This window comes from Ahaetulla prasina, chromosome 5, assembly GCF_028640845.1.
Source record: "Ahaetulla prasina isolate Xishuangbanna chromosome 5, ASM2864084v1, whole genome shotgun sequence".
Lineage (NCBI taxonomy): Eukaryota > Metazoa > Chordata > Lepidosauria > Squamata > Colubridae > Ahaetulla > Ahaetulla prasina.
The window spans coordinates 138,240,326-138,256,065 of record NC_080543.1 but is presented as its reverse complement, the minus strand read 5'-3'; the positions used below and the strand labels follow the sequence as shown (position 1 = coordinate 138,256,065).

At 39.5% G+C, this 15,740-nt stretch overlaps 1 protein-coding gene across 2 annotated transcripts in view; it reads right to left on the bottom strand.

Moving 5' to 3' along the window:
- UVSSA (UV stimulated scaffold protein A) overlaps positions 1-15,740 on the bottom strand; it is a 53,791-nt gene that overhangs the window by 18,486 nt on the left and 19,565 nt on the right. For both annotated transcript variants that reach the window (XM_058184974.1, XM_058184975.1), the window contains 2 exons: positions 11,935-12,043; positions 306-489 (listed from right to left, as the gene is read on the bottom strand). In XM_058184974.1, the coding sequence (XP_058040957.1) occupies positions 306-489; positions 11,935-12,043 (293 nt within the window). The remainder of the gene's footprint in view (positions 1-305; positions 490-11,934; positions 12,044-15,740) is intronic.

The following is a 15,740-nucleotide window of genomic DNA, read 5'->3' as shown; positions in this document are numbered from 1 at the left end:
AAAAATTTAAGTTTAAAATTTCATTCAAGCCATTCAAGTTACATAGTTAGGTAATGAAATGCCTGCAAGGAAAAAGAAAACCCCAAGAGCACCAAGGAGCCCACAGTTGTCGTCCTCCTCCTCCCTGCAACCATTACTCCCTTCTAGCACTGATGATGTTACCTAGCTGGGTAATGATTTTAAACTATTGCCTCTACAACAGCGACCAATCTTAAACAATTATTAAGACCTAATGTGATTTCATGCCATTGACTTGGACCCGAGAATGAGGTTGCTAAGAAATCTCTCCAATATTTAATATTTACCTGTCCTCTGCAGTTGGCAGTCTAGGCAGTTTATCTCGGATCATTTTCCAGGTCGCCGCAGCGCAGGTGGGGTCCAGCTCCTCCTCCTTTCTTACGGATGTGGATGAGAACCGAGGCTTGGGGGCAGCTTTGTTCTTTCCAGTCCCTACCACATTTTTCCTGGTGGGCAACTCAGGTTCCAGGCCTCAAAGAATAAAGGAAGAGAGGATGGTGAGAAGAAGTATTGCTGAGCAGGGCGTAAAACCCTCCTAGGCATCTGAAGTGGGTTTGCACAGCTAATGTTGTACACAGAATAATTTTCTAAGGCCACAGGAGGGTCCACGAACCCAAACCGAGACATTACTGCTGGCAAAAGAACCAAACCGAGTAAAAAAAGGCACATTTTTGCCTAGACAGTTGAGGGATGGGTATTCAGCCAATGTAAAACGATGTCTGATTCCTGTTTTGTAACTAAGGAAAATATTATATACTCCTCCATCCCATTTTTATGTACATGTGTATAAAAAAGGGGAAAAATATTTGAAAACATCGATTAACATCGATTAAACATCACCAACCTAATTTTTCTAGATTTTTTTCCCATTTTTTCCCCATTTTCCACTTTAACTGGAATATCCCCCTTCTGGGTGATTTGTCAATAGTTTAGGTTCTCCTGCTTCGGCAGGGGGGCTGGACTAGAGGACCTCCAAGGTCCCTTCCAGCTCATTCGTTCTATTCTAATACAGGCAGTCCTCGACTTATGACCACAACTGCGCCCAAAATTTCTATTGTAAGGAAGACAGTTGTTAAGCGGGTTTTGCCCTAATTTACAATCTTTCTTGCCACAATTGTTAAGTGAATCGCTGAGTTTATTAAGTTCGTAACAAGGGTGTTAAATGAATCTGCTTTCTCCCATTGACTTGGCTGGTCAGAAGGTCTCAAAAGGGGGATCCTGTGACCCTGCAACCGTCATAAGTATGAGCCAAGCATCTGAAATCTGATCACCTAACCATGGGGACACTGAAACAGTCGTAACTTTTTTTCAGTGCTGCTGTAACTACGAGCAGTCAGTTCATCAGTCAAGGACTACCTCTATCTGGTCCAGGAAGTCCTTGACTTACGGCCACAATTGAGCCCAAAATGTATGTTGCTAAGCGAGACATTTGTTAAGTGAATTTTCATCCCGTTTTACGACCTTTCTTGCCAGTTGTTAAAAATCGCTGCAGTTAATGACGTTAAAAACACGGTTGTTAAGTGAATTTATTTTCCCAATTGACTTTGCTGGTCAGAAGGTCACAAAAGGGGATCACATGACCCCAGGACACTGCGACCGTCATAAATATGAGTCAGAAAGATCCTCCATGAACATATTTTAACAAAAACATGTGAATTAATATTAGAACTATACAGACTGCATAATTATTTTGTATGTAATATGAAAGACATTAGGTTAATATTTTAATATACATAGATATAAAGAGTGAAATATGGGAATTATGAATAAGAATTAAGCATTAATTGGAAAATTAAGAGATTGAATGATGATATTAAACATGCATAAAAATATTACGATTAGCAGTGAAATGATAAAATTAAACAATGGGTGATTAGATAATGAAAGAATATATTTTAATGTAAGCATGTGTATTAATAATAAAATCACACGGATTGGATGATTGGAAAGAACATGAATAGATGTACTCAGTGGTGGGATTCAAATAATTTAACAACCGGTTCTTTGCCCTAATGATTTCTTCCAACAACCAATTTCACCAAACTGCTCAGAAAGTTAACAGCCTGATTCTCCCGAAGTGGCGCGAACTGGCTGAATCCCACCACCGGATGTCCTCTACATGTTTAAAGGATTGTGGTGGGTACTAGAAGTGTACATTGAAAACACTGAACAATGAAAGAACGAAGGATGAAATTTTAATATAAATAAATGTGAAGAGCTAAATAAGGGAAATATGAAGAACAAAGCAGGTGAAAGAGGGAAGATAGAAAAGAAACGTCTTTGGATATTACGGTGACATGGAAATTTTTTTTTAAAATAGAGATAGAAATAAGAGGGGAATAATAGTACATATATATTAATATAACAAGATATACGTAATAATAAGAGGGAGGTCTGGAAATTGAAGGGTGGTAGCATTAGGTATGTTCAAACACTATGAAACAATGAAAACGAAAGGAAATAACTATGAGTAATAATATTATTTCTATTTGTATCAAAATGTAGGATACCCAGCTACCACACTAGTCACGCACTGATATGTATAAATAATATAAAATATATAGCTTGAAAAAAATATATCAGTCAGCTGCCAAGCATCTGACTTTTGAATGCGTGAACATGGGAAGGCTGCAACGCTCCTAAGTGCGAAAAATGGAAATAAGTCATATTTTTATCACCGTGACTGTTGTAACTTTGAATGGTCATTAAATGAACCATTGTAAGTCGAGGACTCCCTGTATTAGAATTCCACAGCCGATCCAGTACTTAAGGGTTTCCAGAAGTCCGCGGCCCTTCCTTTAAAGGAGACACAGAGGCAACTCTGCAGAAGAAACTCAGAAGTTCATGGCTACCATTTTGAACGTGGTTCCTAGAGACGAGAAGCGTCTTCTTGAGAGCTGAAGTTGCTGAAGCAGAGCTCCAAATATATAAAAATGGTAAATCAGGCAGGGGGATTTTAAGAAATAAAAAGAAAAAAAAATGACTTATAGTTATGCAGTCAACAAGAGAGCTACTCATTTTAACAATGTTTGAATCAGAGGCGGTATTCAGACGGTTCCGACCATTTCGCCCGAACTGGTAGCGGAAATTGTGGGTGGGCCCCCCTGGCTCCAAGTCAGGCTATTTAGCCACGTTTTTGAGACCAGGCGCACACGCAGATTCTTATTTGCGAACTGGTAGGGAAATGAATACCACCCCTGGTTCGAATATAATTTATCCATAAACCCAGATTAGGTTATGTGCGTTTCCATTTCACATTTAAGTAAAATGCTTCCAAAATTACAATTTATCCAGACTTTAAAGGTATCCTTTACGTATTTTCACCTGTCCCTCATACCACCAGCAATATTTTTTGGTTAATACGTCATCTAATATGTTCGCTGGCAGAAAATAAATAAATAAATGAAAGTCCAAATTTCCTTTTTCCTCCTCCTTTAAATTGACCAAATAGCACCTATTTGCCTGCAGCAATAAAGCAGACAGTGCTAAAGAGAGATCAATCAATAGAAGGAAAGAGAGAGGTTGCGTTTCCCCCGCAGAAAGTTGGCCAGGGGAGAAGGCTGGCTTTATTGATTTTAGCTCGTTCAGCTGGCCTTGTAATTAAAATGTAAATTTGAGAAAGAGATTATGTCCTGATAGAAATGGTGGGATTAGGGGGAAGATAAAAACTCCTCGGTTTAAAAAGAAAATTCAGAGAAAATAGAAGAGCCAACTTCATCAGGATTTAGTGGAATGGAGAAAAATGCACACCAAGTAAGAACATAAATTATAAAAAAATAAAACTTTTTGGAGAACGGATTTGCTTCCACCTGCCTTTCTGTATACAGCTCCAATTCATCCAATCCACAAAAAAATCTTGATTAATATCAGCTAAATTCCAAAGAATTTAGACAGGAGAAATGGGAGGCCTTTTGTCTTCTGCTCCACACAACAGGAACAAAATGTTGTATGAAAGCAAACAACCATTCTGGGTTACAAGCTGAATTTGATCTGAATTTGATGTAGAGATGTGCAAATGTGCTTTGGATCCAGAATTGGGCACCTGATTTTTTTTAATATATTTCCTGATTTTTTTAAAAATACTTTTAGAATATATTCTTCTAATATCTTTCATTAAATTTTAAGTCTAGCCCTGTTGCCTTCAGCTACCACCATCATTTCATTCTGTGCTTCTTACTGGAACTACCAGCCTCATTTTGGTTCAAATATACACTTCTACAAACAACTTCTCTTAGTTTTTTGGTATTTCATTAAAGTTTATTATAAGGTAGAATATAAAGAGAAGCAAAAACTGAGAAAGTGAAAGAGAAAAAAAGTCCAGAAAGAAGAGAAAAAGGACAAAAAAAAGTTTTTTTCCCCACTGCAGTAGAATAGAAACAAATTTACAGCCTCAACTTTTTTCCTTTACATTTCTGAACATTTCAACCCATTTCTACAACCGCAAAAGTCCTTCTAGTCATCGAAACCTACAATTAAAGTTTAATTTTTTTGCAGTTTTGAGCAGAGAATCCAGAAATGGTTTCTAAACGGAAGCAAAACTAGATAAATTCTTCATCTGAGTTGGCTTTGCCAACTCTGCCAATACCAGAGCAAGACCAACTCCTCCATTGAGGGAATGGGTGTCTCTTTCCATCTTTGAGCATATATATATTAATGAAGTTCTAAAATTTTCTTTCAAGGACTTTATCTGCCAAATTTAAAATAACTTCCATCGCAATTGAGGGGCCCATTCTCAACAAAATTGGGCTCTTTTGCTGGGAATTTTGAGTGCAAAAAACCGACCATGATCCCTGGTGATCAGGTGCTAGTGTAAATAAGGATTATACAAATGAGGGGTCATTAAAAACCCTGGTAATGTTAATTTGGCATGACACCCCTTAATGGGTTATGTCTTCACACTTCAGCTGCCTAATCACTGAAATTCTTTTGCAAATTTGCATTCCATCTTGCCCACAGAAAATCAAATTGGCTCTCACATCTATCCCAAAACTCATTTCTTGCCCTAATGGCAGTCAGAATGTGGTACTTTTGCAGCTGTGAGATTAATTAAGAACTACTCCGCTAACTGTTTCTGGATGGTAAATTGTTCGGTTGTAGAAGAGAAACTTAGTGTACTAAGAAAAGAAAAATTGGTAAGCCATGAAATGGATGGTTCTAAATTTTAAGGATAAAATGGAAATTGGAAAATTCAGTGCTTCTTCTCTATCTCTGTGCTTGCTATGAAAAGCCATACAAGTAGCAGTTGAACTTTTGAGGTCTTAATCAGGATGCAAAAAGCTTAGGAATTGCTCATTCGAGTTTCGGAGCAGAATGCTTTAATTAAAAAGCAAATTAATTTTAATTCCAAGATAAGCAGTTTATAATTTACTGTTAACCAATATGCAAATTCAAAGCAACACTGACAATTTTACATAGGGTTATTGCCTGAAAATGCTTTGTAAATAGATCACTGGGCATCCAAATCAATCAATCAATCAATCAATCAATCAATCAATTGGAATAGAGCTGGAAGGGACCTTGGGGGTCTTCTAGTCCAACCCCCTGCTCAAGGAGGAAACTTATACAATTTGAGACAAGTTGCTGTCCAGTCTCTTGTTAAAAACCTCCAGTGATAGAGCGCTCATGATTTCTGGTGTCAAGCTGTTCCACTGGTTAATTGTTCTCACTGTTAGGAAGTTTCTCCTCAATTCCAGGTTGTTTCTCTCCTTGATTAGTTTCCGTCCATTGCTTCTTGTCCTGCCTTCAGCTGCTTTGGAGAACAGGTCGACCCCCTCCTCTTTGGGGCAGCCCCTCAAATTCTGGAATACTGTTATCTTGTCACCCCGGTCCTTCTTTTCTCTAGACTGACAAACCCAAATCCTGCAACCATTCTTCATATGAATCTTTTATGTACTCCAAGAGCATATGCACCAAGACAAATTCCTTGTGTTTCCAATCACACTTGGCCAATAAAGAATTCTATTGTATCAAGTTTATTCATATTTGGATATCACAGCTCTGCAGGTGGACAGTAAGGTATTTTGAAGCAGGTGGGGGAGTTGAGAACTGGCTAGCGTTCCTTAATTGAAAATACATCATATTTGAATTGCACAGGGCAGCTGGGCAATCCCAGGTTTTTTTTTAAAAAAAGAGGATGTTTGTTTGTTTATTGAATTTATATTGCCACCTATTTGCCCATGGTGACTCAATGTGGTTTATAGAATATCCAACCATGTTTAAAACAATAAAACTCACAAAAAGAATCAAATAAATTAATATAGTACAATATGACCTCTGGTGGCTCAGACTGCTAAGACAGTCTGTTAACAACACAGCTGCTTGCAATTACTGCAGGTTCAAGCCCCACCAGGCCCAAGGTTGACTCAGCCTTCCATCCTTTATAAAGTAAGTAAAATGAGGACCCAGATTGTTGGGGGCAATAAGTTGACTTTGTATATAATATACAAATGGATAAAGACGATTGCTTGACATAGTGTAAGCCACCCTGAGTCTTCGGAGAAGGGCGGGATATAAATGCAAATAAAAAAACAACAACAAAATATTTTTACTAACGAGGTTAAATTTTAAAATCTCCTCTCAAAGTAGGATACCTTTCACCGAAAGCTTCTTCCCCATAATGAGTAAGAAATAAATGCATGGCACTGATGCATGGGAAGAGCCCAGACTGAGTCCGTGCCCCATTCTGTCTTCCCTCCAATTACTTACTAGTTGAACGTAATTGGAATTCTCACAAAACGGAGAAAAAAAACACTTTCCGTTCCTGTCCTATTGTTTCTTTCCATATATATATATATTTACAAATATATATATATATTTGTTTTCTGAGGTTTTCGCGGGTGTTTGTATGTAGGTCTTTGGTTATTCGGGTTTTCTCCCGCGTAAAATTGGAAGTGTCTTGGCGACGTTTCGACGAAGTCTCATTCGTCATCTTCAGGCTTCCCAGAAGCACGAAGCTGAAGCCTGAAGATGACGAATGAGACTTCACAAACGCCGCCAAGACACTTCCAATTTTACAGAAAATCAATATATATATATATATATATATATATATATATTTTCTTATACTTCCTTGTTTCTCCTCATATATATGTTTATATATTATATAATCTTTTGTGTTATACTTGTGTATATTGTCATGACAAAATTAAATAAATAAATAAATAAATAAATAAAATAATTATATATATTGCAACCCATATGAACAGACATGGTCTATAATAGTTAAGCTTCCCTCATTACAGGCAGTCCTTCACATACGACCACAATTAAGCCCTAAATGCTGCTAAGTGAGACATTTGTTAAGTGACTTTTGTACTGGTTTATGACCTTTCTTGCCATGGTCATTCAGTGAATCACTGCAGTTGTTAAGTTAGTAACACCACGATTGTTAAGTCAATCTGGCTTCCCTGTTGACTTTGCTTCTCAGAAGTTGGCCAAAGGGGATCACGTGACCCTGGGACACAGCAACCGTCATAAGTACATGCCAGTTGCCAAGCCTCTTAATTTTGATCATGTGACCCTGAGGATGCCACAATGGTCGTAAGTATGAAAAACCGTCTTAAGTTCCTTTTTCTAGTGCTGTTGTCACCTTGAACGGTCAATAAACGAAGTGTTACAAGTCAAGGACTACTTGTAGTTTACTCCATTCAGGATAAGGCTCAAAATCAGAAGTCCCAATTTCTGAAAAAGTACAGCATCCGGATCTTAAAAAAATAAATACAGAATAAATAAAGAAGAACCCCACAGCATCCCATCTGGTGCTCTGGCAACCTGGATGGAGTCCATCTCAGTTCACAGTATATTAAAAAGCAAACCCTTCAACACGAGATAGGGAAAGAAAATCAATGGGTGAATAATTTCAATGGGACGCAGAAGGAACCGGTCGCTGCTTTTGTCTCTGAGGGGTAATTTGTGACTTCGGATAAGGTGAAGAGCTGCACGGAATCCAACTTGGGACTTTTCTAGGGATGGCAGAATCGCTTGGTGGGAACCCCTCCCCCCCACTGAAGCCCTTCGGGGCCCACAACGAGCAGCGAGGACACCTGAAACCAGGCACGGCAGAAGAAGACTTCACAGGCAGGTAACCTGTTCTTTGCAATAGGGGTGAATATCTGTAGCTCGGGTGGAGGATGAGGGCGAAGATTCATTCTCTGAGTTTATGGGTTGGTTTCCAAACGTTTCGTTACCTGGCTAGGTAACATCTTCAGTTTAGGAGCTGAAGTGGCACAGTGGTTAGAGTGCGGGACTGCAGGCTACTTCTGCCGATCACCGGCTGCCTGCAGTTTGGCAGATCAAATCTCATCAGATTCAAGGTGGACTCAGCCTTCCATCCTTCCCAGGTGGGTCAAATGAGGACCCAGATTGTTGGGGGCAAGAGGCTGACTCTGTAAACCGCTTAGAGAGGGCTGGAAAACACTATGAAGTGGTATATAAGTCTTATTGCTATTAGGAGGTGTCAGTGTCCTTCTGTTTATAAGGGCTTCGTATGGTCAGTAGGTCTTGTGAGGGGTCAGGTGTGGGTGTGTCAAGTGAGGGTCTTCAAATATGGGACTTGTGATGGGTCAGGTGTGGGTCTTGAGATGGCTAAGGTGTGGGTTACGTCAGGTGAAAGTCTTGAGATGGGTCAGCTGTGGGTCTTGTGATGGGGAGGTCACGTTAGGTGAGACCCTGACTTGATGGGATCTTCACCTGACGTGGCCCCACCATCCCAAGACCTTCTGACCAGACGAAGCCCTAATAAACAGAAGAACCCCAACACTGACATCCCTTAAACTCCACTGAAGATGTTACGTGGCCTGGTAATGAAACGTTTGGAAACTCGGCTCCCTCACCTGCTCTTCTTCAACATGGCCTCATTGACTCACCTATAAGGGGGAATGAGAACATTTTATCTGGAAGAGTTTCCGGTTGTCATAAGGCACCCAAAGAGATTGTTCCAGAGGCTGCCTCTCTCTGACCAACATAGGACCAGTTTGCAACACCGGTTGAAAATACAGATTGTGCTTGACTTATGACCACCACCGAGCCCAAAATTTATTGTTAAGTGAGACATTTCTTGAGTGAGGTTTGCCCCATCTTACGACCTGTAAAAGAACTACCTGTAAAAGGTCTGAGGGCCACATGGGAAAATATGTTTAATTGACAACGAATGCAGACATTTTATTACCGGTGGGGAAAGGAGAAAGGCAGAAGTAGCAGCACTCAGGAATCCATGGGATTCATCCGTTTTAAAATTGATTCACGAGCTGATCATTTTTTGCGGAGTTTCCTCGTCGAGCGTTCTAGATACAATGAGATCCTAACAGAACTCTCAAGGGCAGGAAAAAGGCCGAAGGAGTGTGGAAAATAAAAAATTAGCCGGGTTGGGAAGCTCCAAATGTCATTGTGAAATTAAGGCTGCAAGTTTTAATTGAATAATGGGCGTCGTTAATCAACGGAAGCTTTAAGAAAGGCTTAAAAATGTCCCCCCTCAATTAATCAGCGGGGCTGGAAATAAATAAAGATCGCGGATTGCTCCTGAATATACTAGATCCACTGATACACGATACGTTTTGCCTAAATAAAAAAAGTTGCTAGGAAAAATCTCTAAAACCTGGCACAATTCTCCTTCCTGCATTTTCAAAGCAAAAGTTGCGGGCAGCTGATGAAGATCAGCGTCGCTTCAAGTACAGGCGGTTCATTTAGCGACCGTTCAAAGAGCAGCACTGAAAAAGGTGACCTTTATGACTGTTTTTCACACTTATGACCTCCGCGGCATCCCCGTGGTCACATGATCAAAATTCAGAGGCTTGGCAACTGGCATGTACTTGTGACGGTTGCAGTCCAGGGGTCACGTGATCAACTTTTGTGGCCTTTTGACCAACAACCAGCTGAAAATGGTGCACACTGATAGATGCATTAAAGATGACAGTGTCTTTTTTTCTAAAGAGAGAAACTTCTACGAAAATCTAGTTCCTGGAGAGAAATGGGAGGAGGGGGAGGGGAAAGAATGAGCTGGAAGGAACCCTAGAGGTCTTCTAGTCAAGCCCCCTGATGAAGCACTTATACCATTTCAGATTCACTTAGTGACTGTTCAAAGTTACAACGGCACTAAAAAAAGTGACTTATGACCATTTTATTAATTTATGACCATTGCAGCATCCCCGGGGTTGCGTGATTTACATTCAGAGGCTTGACAACTGACTCATACTTACGATGGTTGCAGTGTCCCGGGGTCACGTGCTAGTCGTTCCCGACTCTAGGGGGCGCTGCTCATCTCCGTTTCAAAGCCAAAGAGCCAGCGCTGTCCGAAGACGTCTCCGTGGTCATGTGGCCGGCATGACTCAACACCAAAGGCGCATGGAACATTGTGACCTTCCCACCAAAGGTGGTCCCTATTTTTTTCTACTTGCATTTTTTACGTGTTTTCGAACTGCTAGGTTGGCAGAATCTGGGACAAGGAACGGGAGCTCATCCCGTTATGCGGCACTAGGGATTTGAACCGCTGACTTGCCGACCTTTCGATCGACAAGCACACATCTTAGCCCCTGAGCCACCATGTCCCTCTGTGTGTGTATGTGTGTGCGTACACACTCTGTCTGCCTGCCTGCCTGCCTATCTATCTACCTACCTATCTTCTATCTATCTATCTATCTATCTATCTATCTATCTATCTATCTATCTATCTATCTATCTATCTATCTATCTATCTACCTGCCTACCTGCCTACCTGCCTATCTATCTGTCTATCTGTCTGTCTATCTGTCTATCTATCTACCTACCTACCTACCTACCTATCTATCTGTATCTATCTATCTATCTACCTATCTATCTGTATCTATCTATCTATCTGTATCTATCTATCTATCTATCTATCTATCTATCTGTATCTATCTATCTATCTATCTATCTATCTATCTATCTATCTATCTATCTATCTATCTATCTATCTACCTACCTACCTACCTACCTACCTACCTATCTATCTGTATCTATCTATCTATCTATCTACCTATCTATCTGTATCTATCTATCTATCTACCTATCTATCTGTATCTATCTATCTATCTATCTATCTATCTATCTATCTATCTATCTGTATCTATCTATCTATCTATCTATCTATCTATCTATCTATCTATCTATCTACTTATTTATCTGTATCTATCTGTATCTATCTATCTGTATCTATCTATCTATCTATCTATCTATCTATCTATCTATCTATCTATCTATCTATCTATCTATCTGTATCTATCTATCTATCTACCTACCCACCTACCTACCTATCTATCTATCTATGTCTATCTATCTACCTACCTACCTACCTACCTATCTGTATCTATCTATCTATCTACCTATCTATCTGTATCTATCTATCTATCTATCTATCTATCTATCTATCTATCTATCTATCTATCTATCTATCTATCTATCTATCTATCTACCTACCTACCTACCTTACTCCATACCTACCTATCTATCTGTATCTATCTACCTACCTACCTACCTACCTACCTACCTGTCTGTCTGTCTGTCTGTCTGTCTGTCTGTCTGTCTGTCTGTCTGTCTGTCTATCTACCTACCTACCTACCTACCTACCTATCTATCTGTATCTATCTATCTATCTATCTATCTATCTATCTGTCTGTCTGTCTGTCTGTCTGTCTGTCTGTCTGTCTGTCTGCCTGCCTGCCTGCCTGCCTGTCTGTCTGTCTGTCTGTCTGTCTGTCTATCTACCTACCTACCTACCTACCTATCTATCTGTATCTATCTATCTATCTATCTATCTATCTATCTATCTATCTATCTATCTATCTATCTATCTATCTATCAAGCATTACCCACTTCTTTGATCCCAGGCAGCAAGAAAATGTTCCGGAGAGAAGCCGGCCACAAAGGCAAAAGATTGACGCCTTCCCGTCTGGACAAACTCACCATATTCTTCCCGAAGGTGATGGGGGATGTGCGGTTCGAAGCCCTCTTTCTCAGGCACCTCCACAAAGTCATCTTCATCCTCATCCTCATCCTCATTTTGACTTTTCATCTAGGACAAAGAGTTAAAAAACGTTCAAGACACCAAGGGGGAAAAAAAAGAATCTAGCTGCCCATCTAGCCAAAGTCACAGACACAATCTTTGTGTTATCACACCCAAAATGTATTTAGCATTTATTTTCTGTTGCTCCCCTCTGGGAGGAGGTTTCAAAGTAATTCTAGCAGGACTACCAGCGGCTTTGTTCCCTTTGTTTACTGTCTGGAAAAAACTCGCAAGATTCATTTTTCTCACCACGTACACATGTATACATCCAAACTGCACTGTGTTGTTTCTCTGTGTCATATAATAACATATGTGGGTACGTGCATACTTTTGTATTTATTTATTTTGTCATGTTCATCTAGTGTCTGTTGGAAGTGGTGACCCTTTAAGAGCTGGATGCAATGAAAATTCATTTTAATGTATGCTGACAATAAAGTTATTCTAGGCCTAAGTCTCTCAATGGAAGACCTGCTGTCTCATTTCATTTCCAAAGTTAGCTTCCATATTACAGGCAGTCCTTCCACTTACAACTCTTCGTTTAAGGACCATTCAGTTACGATGGCGCTGAACAAAGTGACTTACGATCGTTGCCGCATCCCCGTGGTCATGTGATCGTAAGTTGGACGCTTGGCTGAAGACTCATATTTATGACGGTTGCAGCGTCCCTGGGTCACGTGATCCCCTTTTGCGACCTTCTGACAAGCAAAGTCCATGGGGAAGCCAGATTCGCTTAATGGCCGTGTGACTAATTTAACAACTGTCGTGATTCACTTAACCATTGTGGCAAGAAAAGTTGTAAAATGGGGCAAAACTCACTTAACAACTGTCTGGCTTAGCAATGGAAATTTTGGGCTCAGTTGTGGGTCGTAAGTCGAGGACGACCTGGATACGAAAAGGCACCGCAATATGTTGATCCATTCACCCAGGAGGGGATTAAAAATATATCAGGGAAAATGAAAGCATTGCCCTAATGTATATTTTTTAATTTTAGGTTTAATCCAACAGGGTTGCTTTTCAGAGTAGGAGGGGTGGCATATACATTTAATAAATAACAATGTGTGCTGTTAAAACCCTTTTGCCAAGTATGTTAAGATAAGAGTGATCATTCTTCCCTCACTCCACTCTTTTTAAAAGTTTATTTTTGGAGGAAATGCTGCAAAACCTCCGCTATTCTCAATGAACAACAACAAAAATTTATAAACTAGTGTATGGCAAGAATAAAAACCCCAAACCTTTACATGATTGTGTGATGTTTTACACATTCTCCTTGTGGCAGCCGTGTGAGAAAGAATTATAGCCAACATCCTATTTCCCCAGAACCTAATAACACCTTTGGACTCAAGAAATTACTGAAATTACAAGAGGCATACTGTAAATAGATAAAATAAATTGCACATTAAAAGTTAACTGATTCATAAATTTTATACTCGTTATTGCTTTTTTTATGAACTGCCAAATCTCTTGCCATAGTTACATTCTGGGAAGGGGGAGGGGAACTCTTCCACAATAGGTAAAAATGGCCTCCCAAAGGTGCTTTATTTCAAGAGGCAGTTGGACTTTCTGGTTTTTCTTTGAAGACCTCTCGCTTCTCATCCAAGAAGCTTCTTCAGCTCTTCAGCTCCTTGGATGAGAAGCGAAACGTCTTCAAAGAAAAACCAGAAAGTCCAGTTGCCTCTTGAAAAAAGCACCTTTGGGACAATTGTGACCTGGAGGACTGAGAAGTTCCATAGATGTAAAAAAAAAAGAAAAAGAAAAGGCATATTTATAATAGCTAATACTATAGTATCTCTTAACATATTGTTTATGCCTAGGAATTACCCTTTAAAAGAAAAAAAGTCCATTTAACTTTTCTTGGAGTTTAACCTCGGCATAGAATTCAGGGAACGTTTTAAGAACTCCTGCATTTGGGTCCTGCAGTTTTTGATCTGATCTTATGGAAATTCCTGTGCAATTTCTTTGCAGGAATGCAATTGTGCCAGTGATCCCTAACAAGGAGAAGTTTGCAGGCTGTGTTTTTGCAAAGTGCACTTAAAACTTTCTCTTAAAAAGAGAGAGGGAGGGAGAGAGAAAGAGAGAGAGAAAGCCTATTGATTATGCCGTTTATGGTTCTATTTTCTAAAACATTGAACTCGATCCATTAACTCTCCAGTAGAAATTTGCTATTAGCTTGAAAAAGGTAGAGAGGCCTCTTTAACTTGGTAAACTAGAAGGAAATGGTTTAGCTTGCTTATGCAGGGTCTTTCTGTCCTTCTCAGCCTATTTTCGATCAAGGAGAAAAACCGGCTTTTGAATTTAATGCTAAAACACCGCTGAACTGTTCCTGAAAGTGACTGATGGGGTATATAGAAATCCCCAAATCCTTTTCCTTCTTTTGAACTTTATCCACATGTTTGTGAAGAGGGGAACTGAGGAAAGGGAACAGGAAATGTAACTTTTGGTTCTTGATCATCATAATTTTTAGGATGCTAAGCTGGATAGGACTGGTGTAAACTTGAGTTCCAGGGAAGAAAATAAAAAATTAGAAAGAGTTTGGTGGCGTACACAGAGAGAAAAAGTGAAATATCTTGAGTGCTTCTGAGTTGGAACTGAAAGGCAAGAGGCAGATATCCTTAAACAGTCCCCTAAAGAGTTTAAATTAGAATTGGAATATTCTTTATTGGCCAAGTGTAATTGGACACACAAAGAATTTGTCTCTGATGCAGAAACTCTCAGTGTACATACAAACAACAACCACGTGATGAGTCATAGATGATAATTCATAAGCTACAATCACAAATCATTAGATACAAACAAGTGAAAAATCATGAGATACCAATAGGAGAAAGTAATAGGAAGCATGATACAGTCCTACTATAGTGGATGGATAAATATCTTTAGGCGTAAGACAGTGCTGTGGGAATTAGGTGATCAACAGAGTGAAGGCATGGGGAAAAAACTATGATTTAATATTAAAGATGATTTAATACGAGGTTAAACTGGAAGAAAAGTTAAAATGGAGTTTAAAAGTTTGCTGAAACTTCCCAGTTATGATTTTGCCCTAGAGAGGATTCAACCTCTCCTAGTTAATCCCCAAGAAGGGACGTGTGTGCAAGACGAAACAGGGGTGACAGCATTCCTGCACACTTACAGTCCAAGTGGCACAAAAGGTTTTCTGCCGGAGAGAGGAATAATAAGATGCAAATTCACTCTGTTTAGGCACAATCCATGAAGTGCACATTTAGCCACTATAGAAAGCATTAATCATGGGAAACTGTAATATTTGTTATCAGTCCAACACTAATCAAAAGCCAAGCCTGTCACTTCCACTGACCTGTAAAACGTCCCAATTATACTCTTTCGAAATGACAGGAGCACTTAACTTCCTCGCGGAGCAAATGACGACAATCAATCACGTTTGAATAACAATGAGCCACGGAGCTGAAAATTATTTTTTGTATAGGATCTAGCCAGGAATTTATGAAAGGTGAAAAGCCACCAAGGTTTTAGGGGCGATGATTGCTTTCAGCTAGTACAGTGCATATCAAACACTAAACAGAATTTATGGGTTTTAATTTCCCAAAAGGTAGATGTGGACTTGGTGCTACAATGCATAACATATAATGCCAGGTTTTAAATATGAGGGTCATTTTCATAAAATATTATGCTTATTGTCTGCACCCTTGGATTCGTCAAATAACTTCTTTATTAAGTTCTCATTTGCGGTAAA